Source organism: Microtus oregoni, unplaced genomic scaffold (assembly GCF_018167655.1).
Source record: "Microtus oregoni isolate MIOR12 unplaced genomic scaffold, Mior012 000023F_ref0000262, whole genome shotgun sequence".
NCBI classification, from domain to species: domain Eukaryota; kingdom Metazoa; phylum Chordata; class Mammalia; order Rodentia; family Cricetidae; genus Microtus; species Microtus oregoni.
Genome location: NW_024543082.1, coordinates 25,279,775 through 25,301,133, shown reverse-complemented (window position 1 = coordinate 25,301,133; position 21,359 = coordinate 25,279,775). Strand labels below are relative to the sequence as shown.

Sequence of the window (21,359 nt, the reverse complement as noted above, 5' to 3'; positions counted from 1 at the left end):
CCACGCCTCCGTGCACACATACTGGTAGTGTAATGGACTGGGCAGAAATGAAGATGTTCTAAAGAGATTTGGTGGTTGTTTTTGTTTTGTTTTTTTATGATAGGGGTTCTCTGTGTAACAGTCCTGGCTTGCCTGGAGCTCTCTCTGTAGACCAGGCTGGCCTCAAAGTCAATGTCCAGTTGGAATCTCCAGTTTACCCCTGCATGATCCGGAAAACCCCATTTCTGTCCCTCGAAACCTTGTAGCTCAGAGAGTCTCCGAACAAAGGGAAGGTACCAAAAAGCCCAGTTCTGAATTCTTGGCAGCTATGGCAGCTTCCTCCACTGAGTTTCCAACCACCTACATCCCCAGCCGTCCACCTCCCCTCACCAACCCTCACCTACAACCTATATAATCTCCCTGCCTTACTTCTGGGGCACGAATTCTCTGCCTGCAGAAAACTTTTACTCAGATCCGCCTGCCCCTGCCTCCTGAGTGTTGGGATTAAAGGCATGCGCCCCCACTGCCCGGTTGATATGGGTGTTTCTTAATCTGACCTCAGATTATTGAAAAAACGGACTCCGAACAAATGGGAATTTTCCTAAACTCTCATGCTGGGAGAAGAAAGGGTGGCGCAGGAGGCTGTGGGGCAGAACCACGATGGCCAGGACTGGCTTGTCTCCCGAAAGAGATTGTGCATAGTTCTAACTTGAGGATGAGACTGCAGCCCAGGTGATGGTGGGTCGCTGGACCACACTGTGAACCTGTGCACATCCTTGGTCCTCTGTCTAGACTGAGCTCACCTTAGGACCCAGAAGACGGACTTGAGTGCCTAGGTCTTTGTTTCTCTTCCCAGTATGGCCACATTGAATAAATCTTTTTCTGTTATCCACTTTTGGGATGGCTGGATCTGACTTGGGGCACAGGTTGTAACCTTCAAGTCCAATAATAGTAGCACAAAATGGACTCCAGAAGTTTTCAAAAAATTAAAAAGAGAACATGATTTTGAAAGGGGGGCTGTTAGAATTCAGGCATTATATGCTGGCCTGCCCTGTCACCTGGTAGGATGCACCCAGGCATTACTCTCGCCAGCCCAGGGTCCTAGTCAGTATGCAGATGCAAAGGTTCCTTTAAGAGCCAAGCCCCGCCTACTCCTTCTCCCTCCCTTTCTCCCTCCCTCCCTCCCTCCCTCCCTCCCTCTTTCTCATTCTTCCTATTCTGTGGTTTCTCTGAAGAGACAGGTTTTTTGTTTCTTTCTGTCTCTCCCCCCCCTTTCTCTCTCTCTCTCCTTTCCACCCCTTCTACTCTCATCTCAGTAAACACCACACTCAAGCTCTGTCTGCAAGGCATCTTTGTCTCCACTGTCCTCACCTGCCACGGGACCCTCTCACGCTGAAATCAGTCACTACAGAGACAGTGCAAACAAGGTCGGAAAGTCTGAGAGAGATTCCGGAAAAAGGGAAGAGGGTCATATAATGAAAAATACTTTGTATACAGGTAATACATTCCCAAAGAATAAATAAAAGTAAAATATATTTAAAAATTTAAATTTAGCTGGGAGGTGGTGGTGCACAGCTTTAATTCTAGCACTCACAAGGCAAGGCGAGCAGAGCTCTGTGAGTTCAAGGCCAGCCTGGTCTACAAAGCGAGTTCCAGGACTAAATAAATAAATAGCAAAAAATTTAAAGTTACCAATAAAAATATTGTTCCTGGCATGCATAATTAAAAGTGTGTGTGTGTGTGTGTGTGTGTGTGTGTGTGTGTGTGTGTGTGGATTTGGGACTACAGTAACATATTGGAACTATCATTTGTGTTTTCTCTCTAACATTTAACTGTAGAATTTGGAACTGAAGAAAAACTGGCTACACAGCACTTTACCTCAAGCATACCTAAAATGTTAAGTACTTGAAATGGATGATTTGGGTCTGAGACTTTCAAATGTTAATTTTTTTAGAAAGAAAAAATCATGGTCCAGGATTTACAAAATAGAGAGCTAATATCTTGCATTTAAAGGATGGTTAAAAGGTTAGATTGTATTTCTTAAATGCCCAGAAAGTGGCTATTCTCTTTTTCTAGGAAAATGTAATGTAAAATTTTCTTAAAATGTGAATGTAAAAGATCAATTTTAGGAATAGCCGTAGTGGAGTGGAGTGCGTGGCCTCTGGGGTTTGCTTCATGTATGCATGTATATATGCACGTATGTATGCATGTATGTATGTATATATGTATGCATGTATGTATATATGTATTATGCACGTAAGTATGCATGTATGTATGTATGCATGTATGTGTATATGTGTGTATATATGCATGTATGTATACATACTTATTTTTTCAACCTAGAGATGGACTGCTATTAGAACAAGAAATTATCACCCAACAATTCATCACTGGTAGACAATACATCTTCAATAATGGTGCTGAGAGTTACGTAATACAGGGCTCTGGTTAGACAGGGCTATCTCGCCTGTGAGGGACACTTATGCCTATAGGATGAAAACTATTTATAAGCATGGAAACTGCCTTCAGAGATGTGCCGTTTCCTCCACTCTAGTCCCCCAGAGTTGAGTTGTAGACAGGGATGGGGGGACACGATTTAAGATCCCATTCACAGGAGGAGAGCACTACATGCTCTCCTGTGGGAGTCCTCATCCCATAGGCAGAGAAACAAACAGGTAAAGGATCCCATAGAAGGAAATACCCCGAAATCTAAAATCTGGATAGTCAAATAAAAGTAATATATGGGAAGATAAGGGCACAGGATGCCTCCCCAGATCTGTTTCATATTTCCCCTGATACGCTCACTTTCAGGCCTCACCGACAAAGGGCAGTAGGAGAGGATGAGGTAAGGAAGACGAGGCCATCTGGGTAAAAGGGTAAACTGACTTCCCTTCCCTGAGTCTTCCCCCTGCCACCTGATCGATCACCGTGCAGTTTAGAGGAGGAGTTTATTTCCTCCTGCAGGTTCCTCAACAAGGGGTGCTCGGCTCCTGGTCAGCTGACAGGACGCTGCTTACCTTCCTGCTCCCGGGCTCAGGGTCAGCTGCCTTTTTTACATAGCCCCGCCCCCCCCAGCCCCCAACCTCCCCTTCTCTGCCTAGAGATGTCACGCCCCAGTGGGCTGGGCGCCCCTGCGTCAGTTACAAGGAAAATACCCTACAGGCCAATCTGAAGAAGCAATTCTTCTGGTGAGGTTTCTGAAGGGTTAATCACCTCATAGCCAGGCTGGCTGAGAAAATCAAGAGCGGAAAGCTGATTTGACTAATAACTCCTATGAGCTGTTAGCATCCTGGGAGCTCTGGTAAGATCAGCATACCTAGGTTGGTATTTATACAGAGATTGCAGAGGAACTGACAGCAGGAATGGTCCATCCCCAAAGCTCCCCTTTCCACCCCAAATCCCCCTTTTCTTTTCTTTCCAAGTTGCCTCTATCAATCCTGATCTAACAGTTCCTTCTTCCCAGGCGTCTCTAGATTTGTGTCAAGTTGCCAGTTGAAGACCTACTAACCTTGAGGAGCCGGCATCACCTAGTCCTCAGTTCCACTGAGTCAGATGGGAACAGTTTCTCCCTTCCCAAAAGCTATTACCCCAGCACTTCAGACTCCCCCAGCCTGTCTGTCACCTTCTGGATGATAAGCCAAGGAGAACTTGTGCCTCCTCTTCCCCCTCGAAGCCAGGAGCAGAGGACAGAAAAGAATTTTCAGAAGAGGGAGAATATTTGCAGACTATTTAACTGACAGTAGATGAATATCCAGACTGGATTAAGACCTTGTCAGGACACAACCCAGATGTTACACAGCAGGCACAACGAGAAAATGAGCCTGGTGTAATGGCACTTGCCCGGCATCTGCCTAAGTTTACAAAGAGATCCTTTTCAAAATGGAACACAAAAGGGAGTGGGGGGGGCAGCGACATTGTGTTAGTGATCTGAATAGACTTTTCTCCAAAGAAGACTTAGGATCTCCCAGCACCTCAGGACCCGAATGACTCTCCCTCCCTAGAGTTTACCCTATCCCCGCCCCCCAGCACTTCAGGAGGGGTGTGGCACTCCCTCCCCGGCTCCGCGCGGACATCACTGGAGCTAGCTCGCCAGGTTAGAGCCCACATCACCTTCCTCTGGCATCATAGCCTTGGTCTCTGAGGATGGACATAGCCTCGGTCTGTCAGGACGGACGTGGAGTCCGTTTTCCAGTATCTCCAGACGACCGCAGTAGAGTCCAATTTGCAGATGAGAGGTCATGTCTCCTTCCGCCAGCATCTTACTCCCAGCTCCGAAGGATGGGGCTTGTTCTCCACATTGTAGGATCTGCGCAGAGTTCACACCCTGGGTTAGAGGCTCCTTCTCCCTTCCTTAGTCATCCTGACTCCCAGCATCTCAGGCCAGTAGTTCCCTCTTCCTCATCCCATCTCTAGAACCTCTAGCCCTTCAGGACCCACATAAAACACATTGCCCTGTATCTTGGGACCTGAATGAGACTTTGTTCTAATGAGATTAGAACCACATCTCCCTCCTTCCAGCATCTTAACTACAAACGCTTCAGAACCCACATGGAGCCTGTTCCCAGAGCATCAGGACCTGAGTGGGACTCACCCCACCGGATACCACTTGTGGGGTTTTAAGGCCACACTTTCCCCTATCCAATCTGGACCCCACCCCCACCAAAGAACACCAAACGACCCCAAAATTAAACTACCAATCAAGGGTTAACATCAAGCAGACTCAAACACAAAATGTAGGCAGACACGAAAAGTCACAAAGTGAAGGTTGCATAACTTGAATTGTAAAACCCTAGGCAATAATAAAACCCAAGATATACTGTCTCCTCCAAAGGAATAGAAAGGAACTTCAATAAAACAATTTAGACAAAATTCCAGACAAGGAACATAAAAGAACAGCTGTAAATATTTTGAAGGAATTCAGAGACACCAGAATGAAATTAAAGAGTCCAGGAATAAATTCCTCAATAAATTCAAGAGAACACAAGTAGATGAAGAAGTGAAGAATCGCAGGGTATGAAACCAGAATCCAGCAAATAGTTAGAAACAGTAAAGAAAATCAAGATGAAATAAAGCTTGGTATGGAAAATCGAATGAGTTAAATAAAAGCTTAACAGAAAGTCTCAACAATAGACGAGATCGTGGGGGAGTAAGAGCCCCAGGGACAGGAACTGGATCACCAGAGATAGTAAACAATTTAAAAAGCAAAACCCAGGGGCTGGAGAGACAGCTCAGCAGTTGAGAGCAGTGGCTGCTCTTCCAAAGGACCTGGGTTCAATTCCCAGCACCCACGTGGCAGCTCACAGCTATCTGTAATTCCAGTTCCAGGGGATCTGACATCCTCACACAGACACGCATGCAGGCAGAACACCAATGTACATTAAAAAGAAAATACAGTGCATGAATGGTGCAGACAAGATTTGGGGACACCATGAAAAGACCAAACTTCTGAATTATGGGCAGAGAAGAATTCCATGTCAAATGCAGAGAAAATATGTTCAATAAAACCACAGAAAAAAAATTAACCAAATCTCTGGAGAGAGATGCCTGTCCAGGTGTAAGGCCTCCAGAACAAAAGACGGACCAGAAAAGAAACTCCTTACATCATAGGTAGTGTGACATACACAAAACTAAAACGGTGTGTTGAAAGACACGAGAGGCCAACACCTTTTTCTTTTTTTTAAAGAAACCGTTTTACACACAAAATAAAGTTCTTTTTTTCTTTTCTTTCTTTGTTCTTCTTTTTTTTCCTTTTTGAGGCAGGGTTTCTCTGCAGCTTTGGAATCCATCCTGGAACTGGAACTAGCTCTAGAGGAGGCTCTCAAGCCCTACTTTGATAATGCAGGTATCAGGCATGTAGCGTAGAACATACATGCAGATAATAACACTCAAATACATTTTAAAAACGCAAGCAATGTTGGTTTGTTTCATCTTGTTTTGGTTTTGTCTTATTGTTTTGTTTTTTGTTTGTTTGCTTTGACTTTTGTATTTTTGTTTTTTGAGAGAGAAGAATATAAATTTGGGTATGTGGGGAGGTGGGATCTGGGAGGAGTTGGGGGATGGGGAAAACATGATCAAATATATTATTTGAAACAGACTTTTAAGTAAAAAATATTTTTTTAAAAAAATCAAGCCTAGCCGGGCGGTGGTGGCGCACGCCTTTAATCCCAGCACTCCGGAGGCAGAGGCAGGCGGATCTCTGTAAGTTCGAGACCAGCCTGGTCTACAAGAGCTAGTTCCAGGACAGGCACCAAAAACTACAGAGAAACCCTGTCTCGAAAAACCAAAAAATAAAAAATAAATAAATAAATAAATAAAGCCTACACTGGTCCAAATATTGAAATAAGAAAAATTTAAGAAACAATGATAAATGACAAAATAAATAGATTGAACAAAAAAGGTAAAGTTGAGAAAAATTGAATGGAAAATTGTACTCTGTTAGTATCCAGTATTAATGCCCAGAACTATCAAAATAATGATTTAGAAAACACATTTAAAATTACACTTCTTTAAATGATAAAAACGTTCACAAAGCCCCATTCCTCAAACACCGATATTGGCATAAATAGCGTAGCGTGTGGTACATCAGAACTGCGGTTAGTGATGCGAACCCTTTCTGTTCTCATCAGGGTCAGGTGGATATACGAGGCAGCTCAACGGAGGAATGAAGAGCCGTAGACAGGGTTTCTCTGTAGCTTTGGAGCCTGTCCTGGAACTAGCTCTTGTAGACCAGGCTGCCCTCGAACTCACAGAGATCCGCCTGTCTCTGCCTCCCGAGTGCTGGGATTAAAGGCGTGCACCACCACCGCCCGGCAGAATAGCCTTTCAAAATGGCACTGGGAAAACCGAAATTTCACACATGAGAAAAATGAATATAAACCCTTATCTGACACTATCCACCTTTATCCACAAAAATGTATTCAACATAGGCGACAGGTCTTACTTAATGCAGAGCCAACTCCTATGTGGGAGAGGAATGAACTCGCGAAAGCCCACTCGAGAGCATTGTTAAAACAATACAGGTTAAAACCAGGAAGAAATACCCCACAACCCCCAGGATTGTAACCAGTATAGGTGACACTGAGCCTGGCCTTCAGGCCTGTGAACTGCTGATGCCCCATAGGAATGCAAATGCTCAGAGAATAAAAATGGGACCCGACATTCTCCTCCAGTCAGAGGACTTTGTTTTTAGCTCCCTGAGGCTGGAGATCAAGAGAGCCCTGCCTGCCAATGGCTGCTAGACTGCCCACTGCTCCCATGGGCCTATTGGGGCTCAGTTTCCACAAGATAAAACAGAGGCTGTCGGCAGAGTCAGGCAAGACTTTGGGCATGAGAACAAAGAGACTGTTTGCACACACGTCACTCAAAAGCTGAGCTTGCTCCTCAGTCGAGATATGCTTGAATTTGAGGAGAAGAAAAGGCGTGGTTAATTTTAAGGAGACCATAGGGCAGAGGGCTAGGCTTAATAGGAGTTAAATAACTGCTTACAAAGAAACTCTCCAGGAGTGAGAGGAGAGGAGAGGGGTTGGAAGTATTGACACCCCGGTGAACGTGGGGCGAGGCTTGAGAGAACTCAGGTGAGAGAGAGAGAGAGAGAAGAAAAGAAGACAGAAGCCACCTTGGGGGCTTAAAAATAAAGTTCCTGAGGGCCATGATCAACAGAGAGGGACAATGGGTTAGATAGAAGCTCAGCACAGGGATTCTGGCAGGCTACTATTCTTGGTTTTGGGAAAGAAGCCACAGAGGAACTTCAGATTCATCTCTGGGCCAGCAGAGACCCTGCCTGATTCAGTTCCATAGACCTGAAGTATGCTGACCCACAGAGATTATGCTACAGCGAACAGCACATCTGTGTGAATGCTTAAATGATCGCAGATGACTCTGTAGTTCAGGATAGTGTGTGTGTGTGTGTGTGTGTGTGTGTGTGTGTGTGTGTGTGTGAAAGAGGGGGGGGGAGGGAGGGAGGGAGGGAGGGAGGGAGGGAGGGAGGGGGAGGGAGAGAGAGAACTTGTCCCTGCAGAAGGACAGAGGGAAGATATTGGAAGAGACTTTGAGTCCCGGGAAAGCGGAAGGGTGGGGAGGGAGCTCCACTAGTAACCTTTGGAGCTAAATATTTGAAAGTGTTGGAGAACAAAGGTGACCCATGCTTCTAATGTCTGTATGCACAAAGGCAGGGATCCCAGACAGCCATGGGAAGTAGGGGTCTTTGGAGCAAAAAAGAATGAGATGTTTAGATAAGGTTGAGAAGTTTGTATCAGAGAGATAGGGTGAATAGCAAACTCCTGTTAGCAGAGGAAGGCTGAAATCCTAGACAAGGAATGGGTGATGGAGAGGATGCTGGTCACCCAGTACGGTAGAGACAGAGAACACACTAAGGGGGTAAAACCCAGGATTGTGAACTAGAAAGAGTCAAGGAACAGAATGAAAGTTTAAGGCCTTGAGCTCCTGGAGGTTAGACAATAGCACTGGGGAGACAGTGTTAAGAGATGATGGCAACCTAGTGACACACACCTTTAATCCCACCACCAGAGGCAGAGACAGGCAGATCTCTGAGAGTTCGAGACCAGCCTGGTCTACAGAGTGAGAGGCCAATCAAGACCACCTGGGATCCAAGAGAAATCAAGATGATAGATGGATTCCTCAAGATAGCACGAAGCAAGTCTGAGAGACAGCCCGTTGGTGCAGAGGCCTGGGAAGAATCAGAAAAATGGCCACAAGTTGCAGTTTGGGCGGTCAGCACAAATCATGGCCCCTGCCAAAACTATGCTAATAGCATAATCCTTAGGGCCTTCTCAGTGAGCACTCTACCCTGCTCCCACCTCCAGGCCTGGGAAGGCTGGCAGCCTGTCTGCCCAGGGGTCCTCTGGGATCACACATAAAGGAGGGTCACCAAGGACGTTTGCTGCTTCTTACTCTTTCCCAGGTCCCTTGCTGACCACCCCAGCCACAAGCCAACTTCTGAGTCAGTGGTATGTGGGGGGTGAAATTCATTGGGTGCTCAGTTTAGCTATGAGTCAGTGGTATGTGGGGGGTGAAATTCATTGGGTGCTCAGTTTAGCTAATGGGTCCTCAGTCGGTTTATATGCAGCTGACACCTTGTGAGGAACCCTGCCCAAGGAAAACAATACCAAGCTGACTTGACGCTCAATACTGTAATTTTAGCAGTGCACAGGATGCTGCGGCAGTTGAGATTATGGGATGGAGGCTACTCTAGCTTACATTGAGAATTCCACGAACCTTGAGATAAGCCCTCTCTTGGCCTCTGTATCGAAAACCAAACCAAAACAACAATGAAAAAACATAAATAAACCAGTAAAATGAAAAAGGAATGGGAGATTACAGGTACAAATATAGGTACCAAAGGGAATATGTATTTATGAGGGAAAAAAATGAAAAAAAGAAATGATAAGAAATTACAAGTATTAGGAAAAACGAATCAAACATCGCAAAACCCTGAAAAATAACATAACACTTAAATTAATCATGTAGTGTACTAGTCTGATTGTGCCTTGTAGATAAACTCATAGTGGTCCCCCGAAGACATGCGTCCCAACCTCGGGACTGTGAATGTGTTTCCTAGTACAGCCAAAGGGTCTATGCAGACGTGAGGAGCCTAGAGACCAGGAGGCAGGGGTGGGGGTTGTTTCGTCTTGTTTAATCTGATCATAGGAACCCTAAAATCAGAGAAACTTTCTGGGGTTTAGTCGCAGAAAGAGCAGCGATAAAGAAAGGGTCAGTGCTAAAGCTGCTGGCATTCAACATGGGGGAGGAACTTGATTCAAGGAAGGTACGCCATCCAGAAGTTGAGGACAGGGAGGATTCTGCAAAGGAAGTCCCCACGGGGGACCCTGTTCTGTCGCTCCTGATCCCTACCTTCCTGCAAGGACTGGGGTCCCTCACACTTCCCACGAGTACAGAGAGAGCAAACTCAGGAAGAAAAAGCAGGACAGAAACAGGGGGCACAGGAGAAGGGGCCCATCAGCTGACCTCTTCTAAGGACAAGGACTAGGGAAAGACAAAAGAATGGTAGGATTGTCCTCTAGGGACAAGTGACCCACTGACTCTTTCAGCTGCCGTCCTACCGAGTCTAGACATCAGACACCGTGGAGACAGTGCCTCACGAAAGGGCTGACCGCTTTGGCTGTACCTCCGTGTTGCCATCCACAAAGCCATTAAATGAAATGTTGGGGGAAACTAATAAAAAATAAAAAAGAACTGGTCAGCTGTTTTTCTCCGACAGAGCTGACATTGTGCCGAGTGAAGACGTAAGACACTAAGCTCTATGGTACGTGGTGGGGCTGATCTGCGGTCACACAGGGTTGCTCCAGCCAGCTTCCAAGAGGACAACCTACTGCAAGCAGAAGACAGAACAACAGAATAATGTGTGACCTAGAGCCATTTGCAGACGTGAGGGGACTGCGACCTGACTGCTTAATCACGGCCTCCAAGTTGCTGGAAATCGCACAGAACTAATTATTATGCAAATCAAAACCACAATGAGGTACGGCCTCACTTTCATGAGGACGGCAGCCATGTCCAAATGAACCAACGAAAGGCACTGGCAACGGTCTGGAGAGACCAGGGTCCCTGTGTTCTGCTGCTGGGATGTAAAATGGCACAGCCACTATAAAAATGGTACCACAGTTCTTAAAAAATGAATAGCAGAATTGCTATGTTATCCACAACCACTTCCAGGTCTATGTAAAAAAAAAAAAAAAAAAAAAAAACAATGGAAATTGGAGTCTTGAAGAGATGTTTCTATACCTTTGAACACAGTAGCTTTATTCAGCGGAGCTAAAAGGTGGAAGCAACTCATGTTCATCACCAGATGAAGGACGAGGTGGATGTGGCTTAGCGGCAGAGCCCTTGCCTAGCGTGTGCAAGGCCCTGGGTTACACCCTTAGCACTGCTCGGGAAACAAATAATTAATCCCCTAGAAGAATGGATCAGCAAAATGATGAAATACTAGCTGAGACTTAAAGGAAATAAACGTTATAAAATGCTACAGTGTACAAGCCTTGCAGACAGTATGCTACATGAAATACACCAACTGCAAAACAGATCATGTGTGGTTTCCTTTAAATGAGATGCGCACATGGCCAAACCCAAAGAAACAGAAGGCAACTAGAAGGAAATGGGAGGTGCTTAATGGGTCCAAGATTCAGCATCATAGAATGAAGGAGGTCTGTATGTCTTGCACAACAATGTCAATATTCTTATCATTACTAAACCACACACTTAAAAAACAATTAAGGGCAGATACTGGGAGAAGGGCCGTCATTGCCCTCCGTTTGTGGACCCTGACGACTCTACCAGGCTCCAGTGGATAGTTCCAGTCTCATGGCTGAATAGGATAGCCCTATTAAACCAAATGTGCCAGAAAGCAAAACCCAGAAGACATGGGTCTGGGAAAGGACCCCAGGGGTGAGGGAGGGGGTTGTTGAGAACAGGAATAAACAAGAGAGGTTGGGGGAGAGAGCAGTCAGAATATATTATATGCACATATGAAATGGTCAAAGAACAAAATTTAATAAAAAAAAAAGTTAAGTGGCTGAGGATATGGTTCTGTGTAGACTGCTTGCCTACCATGGATGAGACCCCGAATTCAAATAGCACTGCTAAAAAAATATTATATAATAAAAATGTATGAGTATTTAATCCTGTGCAAAATGTAAAAAAAAAAAGCCAAAACAAATGTTGATCAAACATTTAAAGACTTTTACAAGACAAAAATCTAGCTATTAATCTGGATTAAGTACCCTGCCTTGTGCATGGAGTCGGCCAGACCAGGGTAGAAAAAGACAGGACAGGGAGGCCAGGAGGCAGGGAAGCCGCCAGGGGGAATGAGCAGTTGAACTTTAAGTGCAGGGAATGTGGGACCCACAGGCAGCTGGCTCCAGCCAGCCTGCTGCATCTGAGCGGCATGAACTGTGCCAGGAACCCTGTGACGCTGCAGCCTCTCCTGAGATTTTCCACCTTCCCTCTTACAACTGTTTCCTTGCCCCCACTGTTTATAGTAACCCGGAGCTGGGTTGACTCCCGGGGTATGCTCTTCTAGTTCTAAAGGACACTCAAGTCACCTGGGAGCTTCTCATCTGGCTCGGGTCTAGGCTCTGGGCTCTGACAGGCTCCCTGTGATACTGACAGTGCTAGCCTGCCTGCCATTCCGGGAGAAAAAGAAGGACCTCAGAAATCCAGCTAATACTAGCCGGGCGATGGTTTAATCCCAGCACTCGGGAGGCAGAGGTAGGCGGATCTCTGTGAGTTCGAGACCAGCCTGGTCTACAAGAGCTAGTTCCAGGACAGGCTCCAAAGCCACAGAGAAACCCTATCTCGAAAAACCAAAAAAAAAAAAAAAAAAAATCCAGCTAACAGAACCCCAAATCAGCAGTGCACAAAAAGGATGTGATGGAGGTGACCCCTCTGATAAAACATCTTTCAGTAGACAAACTCACTTGATAGCTAGTACTTAAAGCCAGAGTACAAGGAGACCGTCCCTTCACCCGAGGAGGCTGCACAGATACCCTGGGCTCCCAATGAGTCATGGCTGAAAACTTCAAGACCAGGTCACTGGGATTTGATGAAGGAGAGCGCACAATTCGAGGGTGAAATAACAGTCTCATTGAAGGCGAAGGCGATTGGCGAAGGAACCAAGATCTTATGACAGAAACAATTGGAGATACCAGATGCACGGACGCACACTTGTATACATGACAGAATGGTGCCAGGTGCAAAGGAAAGAAAAAGCAATGGGAAATCTTAGAAGACAGAAGTTGGAAAGCATGGCTTGCAGAGCTACCATTAACTACCAACTTGGTCCAACAAAGGGAGAAGATTGGTAAATGTATTAACTAACATTTACACAGGCTGCTGCTGTTTACAAAATGATTTCAAAATCACGACTGCATGTAGAGATGCCTATGAAGTGCACAGAGTGGGATTTATGCCCAGATGAGCGGAGCAAGGAATGAGGGAAACTGAGGGCTGAGATGTGTCTGGTTTAATGACGGCTGTAAGTGGCTGGACCCACACCCGTCCCCTTTACCCGAGTACTCTGGACTATAAATGGATAGACTGCCACAAAATCCATGGAGATAAAATTGTTTTGAAATGGTTTAAGTATTGTAAACACCCCTACACACACACACACACACACACACACACACACACACACACTATCCCTGCCATGGAGGTGACCTCCAGAGATCATTTAGATAGAAACCCCAAGTCTTTCAGAACTCAGTTGCTATCAATAGAAGTTAGCCTGTGTGCTTCCCAGATATGAGTCAACAAACGTAAGAGGTCAGAGGGTTTGACTCTGCCTGGATGGAGGGGAAAGCTGGCACGGCTGTCAGTACAAGTACACCCCGTACCCCTGTCCAGGACCTAAGAGGACACAGTGAACTCTGATATGGTGCCTATCTTTCGTGGGCATGTGTAGTGCACAACACCCATGGTTTCATGCTTTGACTCCGTGTGCAGGACTCAGAGAGACTGGGAGTTAGTTTGCACACCCATGGGTTTGGATTTGCTTCTGTCTCGTGGACCAGAGGGACACTATTCTCTGTGTGCCCTGGGAGTGTAAGAGATGTGTGTGATGGGTAGGTGAACAGGATCTAGGAAGTGGGGTGTTTTTCCCAGCTCCTCCAAACAGACCATGTGGAAGGTCCCATGTGCAAAGGAGGTCTCATTCACCTCCCAGGGCCTGCACCCACCCCTGGGGTGGCTCTGGGGCGGAGTCCAGATCAGCATGGCCCCAGCAAGCACTGGGCTGATGCATTCCTTCCCTGGATTTCTGCTCTTTCTCAGGAAGTCAAGGGTCTCCCCTCTGAAGGGCCTACTGGCTGTTGGGCCATTTCTGCCTCCACCCACCTTGGGATAAGCCATCTAACTGAGGGAGTCTGTCCACGATGAAAATGAAGACCATCTGAACATTTCTCCCCAAAGTATTGAAGCCTGTAGAGCCAAAGGCAGTTGTGACCCAGGAAGATGCTGCCCTTTTCTGCTCATTAAAACCAGGACAGGGAATGACAGAGAGCCAAGGTTTCCCCCCACTTCCTTCTTCCTCCTGCACAGAATGAACCACACACACGCACATGCACAAGCTCAAACATATACATACACACAGAGATATATGCAAATACATATATATGCTCAAGCACACATACACACAAACACATACACAGGCACACATGCAGACACACATGCATGCACACACAGAGACATGCACAGACACACACATATGCATATACACAAAGACATAAACACACATGCACACACACAGACACACACATGCACACACAGACATGTACATACACACACAGACAAGCATATGCATACCTACACAGACTTACACACACATACACACACAGGCACACACCCAGCACACATAGATACACACACACATGCACAAGCACAAGCACGCACATACACACACACACACACACACACACACAGAGATACACATACATGAACACACAGAGACATACACATACACACACAACTACACACATACACAGACACACTGTACAAACTTCTTCAGCTCAGAGACACCGGCAGGGCCTATAGGTTCTGAGGGCCCACTACTCCTCCTCTTAGTTCACCCAATTTGCAAACCTGACACAGCTCAGCCCTCTTGGCAGCGCTTTTAACAATGCTGAGTCTTCGTTTTTAAACCCTTTTTCATCTAAGACAGGGTCTATCCATTAGCTCACGGTAGCCTCAAACTCCAGGCACCCCATACCTCTGCCGCCACTCCCTACCCCTGCAGCCACCCCCACCCCTACCCATGCCTCTACTCCCTCCCCCAGCTCCACCCCTACCCCTGCCTCCACCCTTTACCCCTGCTTCAAACCCCCTACCCCTACCCCTGCTGCCATCCCCTACCCTGCCTCTACCCCCTACCCCTACCCCTGCCGCCATCCCCTACCCCTGCCCCGCCGCCACCCCCTACCCCTGCCGCCACCCCCTCCCCCTGCTCCTGCCTCCACCCCCTCCCCCAGCCCCTGCCGCCACCCACTCCTGCCTTTCCAAGTATGGCTTCCAGGGAAGTCCTTGTTACTACACTCTGTTTCTTAGAATTATTCTTTAAGAAGAGCTCCGAGCCACGGCATTGAGAGGGCTGCTTTCTGTCTGTGGAACATGTGTGTGAACTCATAGGCATCTGCACTATTCTCTCAGGAACTTGGCGATATAGAAGTGTCCCGACTCTGAACTCAGGAGGAGGGGTGAGGAGATCTTGTCTCTTTTCTCCTCTTCACAAAGAAGACAGAGAGACTAAGAGGATAAAAGTCATCTCTAGGACGTGACACCCACTCGGGATTTCAAAATTCTCAGTTAACCAGGATGAATAGACAAGAATTTCATGCGCTCAACGGAGGGTACTTCCCAGAGATTTATTAATTATATATACAGTGTTCTGCCTACACATGTGTCTGCAGGCCAGAAGAGGGCACCAGCTCTCACTACAGATGGTTGTGAGCCAGCATATGGTTGCTGGGAATTGAACTCAGGACCTTTGAAAGAACAAGTAGTGCTCTTAACCGCTGAGCCAGCTCTCCAGCCCCCCCCCCCCCCAGGCCTTTATACACAAACAAGCTCCTCATTAAACTGAAAGTGCAGGTTTTTATCACCAGTGCCATCAGATAGGGTTATTGCCTCCAGACCTGGAGCCAGGGGTGATACAGGAACACCGGAGGCCTGATGGGTCAGGTCATGACCTTCCGCATGAGCCAGGGTATCCTCAGGGTTAATGCCTCGGTGTGACGCCACAGGGGCCAACACAGCAGCTCATGGCCTTTCCTGCTGTGGTTCCAAGCGGGGTAGAAAAGGAATTTGAGAATTCCCGACAAGACCGTAATCAAAATGACCTGAGTTCCAGTTTATACCTCCCGTGTGGTCAGTAGCTCCCTAGCTAATAGGGGTCCGAGTCGGTACTGAAATCCCCTAGAGGGAAGTGGAGTCAGCCACAACTTCAAGGAGTCCAACAGAGAAGATTCCAGGAGAAAGGAATTTACAATATGGAATTCAAGTTAGGAGCATGGCAAGAATATTACATTTCCATGTTCGACATTCCTTAGAATTATCATCTGCCGGGGACAGGAAAGATGGCTCAGCAGTTAAGAGGACTGGCTGCTCTTCCAGGGGACCCGGGTTTGATTCCTAGAAGCCACATAGCAGCTCACAACAATCTGCAATTCCAGTTCAAGGGAATTTAATACCTTCTTCTGCCTCCACAGCCACCAAGCACACTCGTGGTGCACAGACATACATGCAGGCAAGACGACTGTAGAAATAAAATAAAAATGAATCTCAAAAACTGAACAAAGAAGTACGGTGTAAAGACCATTTGGTTGACTGCATCAACCCAAGGCTACTCTCTGTCCTGACTATTGCTCATTTTATGCACAAAGGTCATCAAAAAGCGGTAAGGAAAAATTAAACTGTATAAGAAATAACAGAACATGACTCTTACTGTACATAGAAAATATGGCCGGCTATCTAGAAATTCCAAAGGAATCTCTAGATTCCTAGATTAAGAGAATCTTAATCTAGATTAAGAATTAATAGAATCTGTCTAGATTAAGAGAGTTCAATACAGTAACCAAATAAAATAGCTGAAATAAAATAGGTCTCCAGGAGAAAAATTAAAAAATATGAAATCCATAGTGGAATGGGCTCAGGGGGAGGGTTTATAGGAAGACAAAACATCATACTATGTGACAAAGGTAATGCTTCAATCAGGGACAGATGACCATCAAATGAAGGCACCAGAATAATCCACTGAAATATAGTCCATGCGAACTACAAATCTATTTTCAAATGATACGAAAAGTTTGCTAAAATACCTTCATAATCCTGAAGGCTGACAACAATCCTCCCAGAGAAAGACAGAGGTCAGAAAGCCAATTCCCCTGTGTCAGGTCACTGCACTGTGGGCAGGAGGATACCACAAACTGAACAAGTTACTCAGGAAACTCACAACTCTGGACTAAAGCATTAGCTCCAAGTCTAAGCAACAGGCTCCTTCCGATGAGGAAGAAGACTCAATACAAGAAGAGCAAAGGCTGGGCATGGAGCCACAGACCTGTGATGCCAGCATTTAGGAGGTGGTGGGAGGAGGGTCAGGAGTTCAAGGCTAGCCCTAGCTCCAGCAAATTTGAGGCCAGCCTATGTTACATAAGACCCTATCTCAAAAACTGAACAAAAAAAAAAAAAACGAGCTAAGGACATGAAAAGACAATTTGAGGAAAAGAAAAACAGGCTGATTGGTAGTGGCATATATATATAATCCCAGAACTGAAGACAGAGGCAGGTAGATCTCTGAGTGTGAGGCCAGCCCAGTCTACAGAGTAAGTTCCAGGACAGCTTGGGCTACACAGAGAAACCCTGTCTTGAGAAAATAATTAAAAATAAAGAACAAAATAAAAAAGAAACACTATGGCTCAGAATTATATAAATTCTGGAGAGATGCCTCAGAAAATAAGAACACTTACTGCTCCTACAAAAGATCAGAGTGTGGTTCCCACCAGATGGCAGCTCACAAGCACCTGTACCCCAGTTCCAGGGCACCCAATACTTCTGACCTCTGTGCATGTATGGACTTTCAGGAACAGACACATGACCATAAATTAAAATTTTTAAAAATGCCCATATTCACCTTATAATCAGGGAAGTTAAAATCTATACCCATTGCTACTCTATTCACAATGACTAGGACATAGAAATGGCTTAGACATCTATCAGCTGATGAGAAGAAAATGTATAATAAACAATGAGATATTAGTGAGCTGTAAAGAAAAACGAACTTTGTAGGTAAATGGATGGAGCTAGAAATAGTCATTCTGAGTGAGGGTAACTCAGACCCAGAAAGACAAATGTCACATTTTCTTTCTCCTCTGAGGATGCTGGCTTTGACTCTTTAGATGTGTGTGTTTAAGCGGGAGTATCCATAGGAGGCGGAGAATTAGTAAGGGGGCATGGAGGAAGGGTTTCAAGGGAGGGTTAGAACAAGGTGGTGTAAAGAAGAAGTAGGAGTAATGGAAAAGGAAGGGTTAAATGGGGCGGAAGATGGGAAGGCAGAGTAGAGGAGGGATAACTGACACTAAAGACCTTTGAAAAAGTCACATGCAACCAAATGCTATGGAAGCTTCCTGAAATATACGCATATGTTAAAGGAGTTTAAATGGAGCAAGCCTGTAATAGGAGAAGGGAAAAGGCAATGCCTTCCCCAGACACCAGAGGCTATAAAATAAAGAAGTCTGGAGCTGGTATGGGCTACCTCTCCTCAAGCTGTCAGTGTAGCTTCACAGACCCCGCCCAAACATGGCAGGTTGCTGTCATTGCTCTTGGTTTCCCTCCAGACCTCCATGACAATACTATTGATGCAGACCCTTCACACTTGGGTCCTGAGACATGGAGAAATCAGGCTGGTCCTGACCTGGAAACTTCATCGCCATTGACTAGCTTTAATAGTAATGAGAGGTTCAACGCATACAACCAGGGGAGAAAAGTCATCCACCGTCCTCCCCTGCAACCGAACCCTGCAAGACTGACCTGGCGCTATCTGCTCCTTGGCGCATTCATGGCGGGAATGTTACAGGAGTAAGTGACAGCTTTCTGTTGGGTTTAATGTCCACTTCACAAAGTAGAATTCATACCAGGTACAATTAACTGCACCAAGACCCCATGGCTGTCTAGGACATAGACTCTGGAGGCGAACCCAAGGTTAGTACTCTGCTAAATAAACATAGTATTAAACTACACCCTGAGTGCACGGATTAGTGTATGTTCCGACCTTTGTCAGAGAAGCTCCTTTCTTGCAGTTTTTGATTACTAGGCTCAACTGGTCAGCATACAGATAGTAAGACAGTGGCGTGTTCAGCTCTAAAGGAAGAGCTTATCACACCTCTGCCTCCGAGGCTTGGAATCTTTGCAGAGGGGGGCAGCAGGAGGGCTGGAGGAACCAGTCACGAACATATTCAGGGAGACAGGGTTTGCCATCAAGCCCAAAGACATGAGCTCCTTCCCTGGAACCCACGGAGTGGAAGGAGAGAGCTGACTCCTGCAAGTGGTCCCCTGACCTCCCACGTGCATGCCGTGGCACGTATGCATGCGCACACATGCATGCAGGTAATAAAAAAATTTAAAATATACGCTGAAATATCTCAAAGCACTTAAGATAAATGAGACCGGGTTTAATGTGGACATGGGAAGTCTCTATATCACGTGTAGTGGAGACACAGAATGAAGATAACAGAACAACGATTCTGTTTGTTAGACTTATGTGTATTCTATTTATGTATATGAACATGAATGCCAGAATCGTGGTCTGGCATAAACACATCATGCCAGTTGCTTTGGTGGGAGCCGAGGATTAGGATTGGCAGAATGGGCATGGGTGAAGTCACTTAGCTGAATTTACACCGCTTTTTCATTCTACGAGGAGCCTGTGATCATTAATGACCTGGCAATGTAAACACTGACCCCCTACAGAAACTGCCTAACTGGTTTTGCGGCGGTCTATGTTTATTTCACAATCATTTAGCATCACGTTGATTGCCTTTAGACCAGTTGGCAAGTGTTTTCTGTGAAGGCCACTTGCTTCTGCTGTTCTAGGGCAAAAGCGGCCACATGACATTGTGTCCTAATAAAACTTTATTGATAAAAACCAGCTGACGGGCCGGGCGGTGGTGGCGCACGCCTTTAATCCCAGCACTCGGGAGGCAGAGGCAGGCGGATCTCTGTGAGTTCGAGACCAGCCTGGTCTACAAGAGCTAGTTTCAGGACAGGCTCCAAAGCCACAGAGAAACCCTATCTCGAAAAACCAAAAAAAAAAAAAAAAAACCAGTTGACGGGCCAGATTTGGCCTATGAGTTATAATATGGTGATGCCAGTTTAGATTAAGTTCACCAGGTAACTGAAGCATTTTTAAGCAAGTACTTAGTATAATAAATAGTCTTCCTGTTGCCAACTGGGTAAGCCACAGACTTAGAGGCCTTGCTCAGAATAATTTAGACTCTGGCCACATCATATTAGAGACCAAACATTTATCTCAGTGTAGATAGTCCAGCCACCTTTCATCTGGGTGGTGGCCATTCACCTTTCCAGCAGCAATGAAAAACAGCTGAGCCTGGGGAAAGGCCAGCACCACACTTGGAACTCAGAGGGAAGGTGTCTCCTAAGAAGCCCTAGGTGTGTGGGAGCCTCACAGCAGTATCTCTAGCTGCCCTGTGGGGCAGAGAGGGGGCCTCAGGATGCTGAGCATACATGGGGACGATTCTGACATGGGGGCAAGTGCTGGCTCCTTACAGAGGTAGGCACAGTGGGTGTTGAGGATGTGAGGCCTTGTGACTGTCCTGCTGCCGTCCTCCACCGTGGGCGCCACCAACGCTAACCTGCCAAGCTCTAGGAGTCAGGGTTAATCGTTCCTGGTTCTCCACAGTCTTCAGCAGTGCTATTTTCTACAGGGACTCCAATCCTGTTACAGAGGGGCTTGGCTGCCGTCTAACACCCGAGAGCACCTGCAGAAGTAAGGCTTCTCTTTTTTGATAATTCCTCTGCAACACAAACGTAGGCCAGGTAGAAGGGCCTCCTGGCTCCACGTCCAGCAACTGTCTTCGCGCTGTATTTAACCCAGCAAGGAGGAGAGGAAAATACAAGGTTGAACCCTGCTCCATATCTCATCGCTGACCTCAGCCCTGCTCCCATAAACCTTCCGGACAGAGACAGGAGGCACTTGACTCCCAGAAAGAGAAAGAAAGCAAAATTGTACCTGCTTGGGGGCCACTGTTTTCGTTGGATTTCTCCTTTGGGGTCCACTTTGAAGAATCAGGAATGAGGGCTCTGCTCGGAGCTTGGCACACCTGCAGTGGCTGCCTGGTCGCACACAGAGGTCTCGCCTTAAGCCTGTAGTGTTTCCTATGGTCCAAGGTCGAGCTCCCACGGAGAGGGTGAGCCTCTTGCTAGAAAAATGACCAGTGTCTCCACTCCTCCTTCTTGGCTAATCTTAGGCTATGGCGTCCCCGGCCATAGGAGCTACGGTTTTTCTTGCCCACATTTCACCCCAAGAGGCCCCAGATGGCACTCCTAAGTCCCAAGTCCAGCACCTGAACTAGTCATGACCAGATTACCGTATTTACTCTTGTTATACACCCTCCTTTTTTTTCATAGTTTCCATCACTATAAAACATATAAAGGAAAGGGTGTTTTAAGTGTCTGTCCTAATTCTGGGCCTGGGCCCGCCTCTCTGAGGGTGTTTGTCGCTGGAGATGAGGTGTCTTGGAGTCTACAGTTCCTAACGTGCTATCTTTCTGGGACAGCAGTTGTGATACTGGCACATTAATGTGAGAAGCGGCGAGGAGCAGGAAAACAAAGGCAAGGGC

At 46.4% G+C, this 21,359-nt stretch overlaps 1 protein-coding gene across 1 annotated transcript in view; it reads right to left on the bottom strand.

Annotated features, from left to right (window-relative positions):
• Nr1i2 (nuclear receptor subfamily 1 group I member 2) overlaps positions 1 to 21,062 on the bottom strand; it is a 35,519-nt gene extending 14,457 nt beyond the window's left edge. Inside the window, exons 1-2 of the mRNA XM_041673174.1 lie at positions 20,750 to 21,062; positions 4,090 to 4,285 (exon numbers count right to left, since the gene is read on the bottom strand). Of these exons, the coding sequence (XP_041529108.1) occupies positions 4,090 to 4,130 (41 nt within the window). The 5' untranslated portion in view covers positions 4,131 to 4,285; positions 20,750 to 21,062. The remainder of the gene's footprint in view (positions 1 to 4,089; positions 4,286 to 20,749) is intronic.
• Between the last annotated feature and the right edge of the window lie 297 nt (positions 21,063 to 21,359).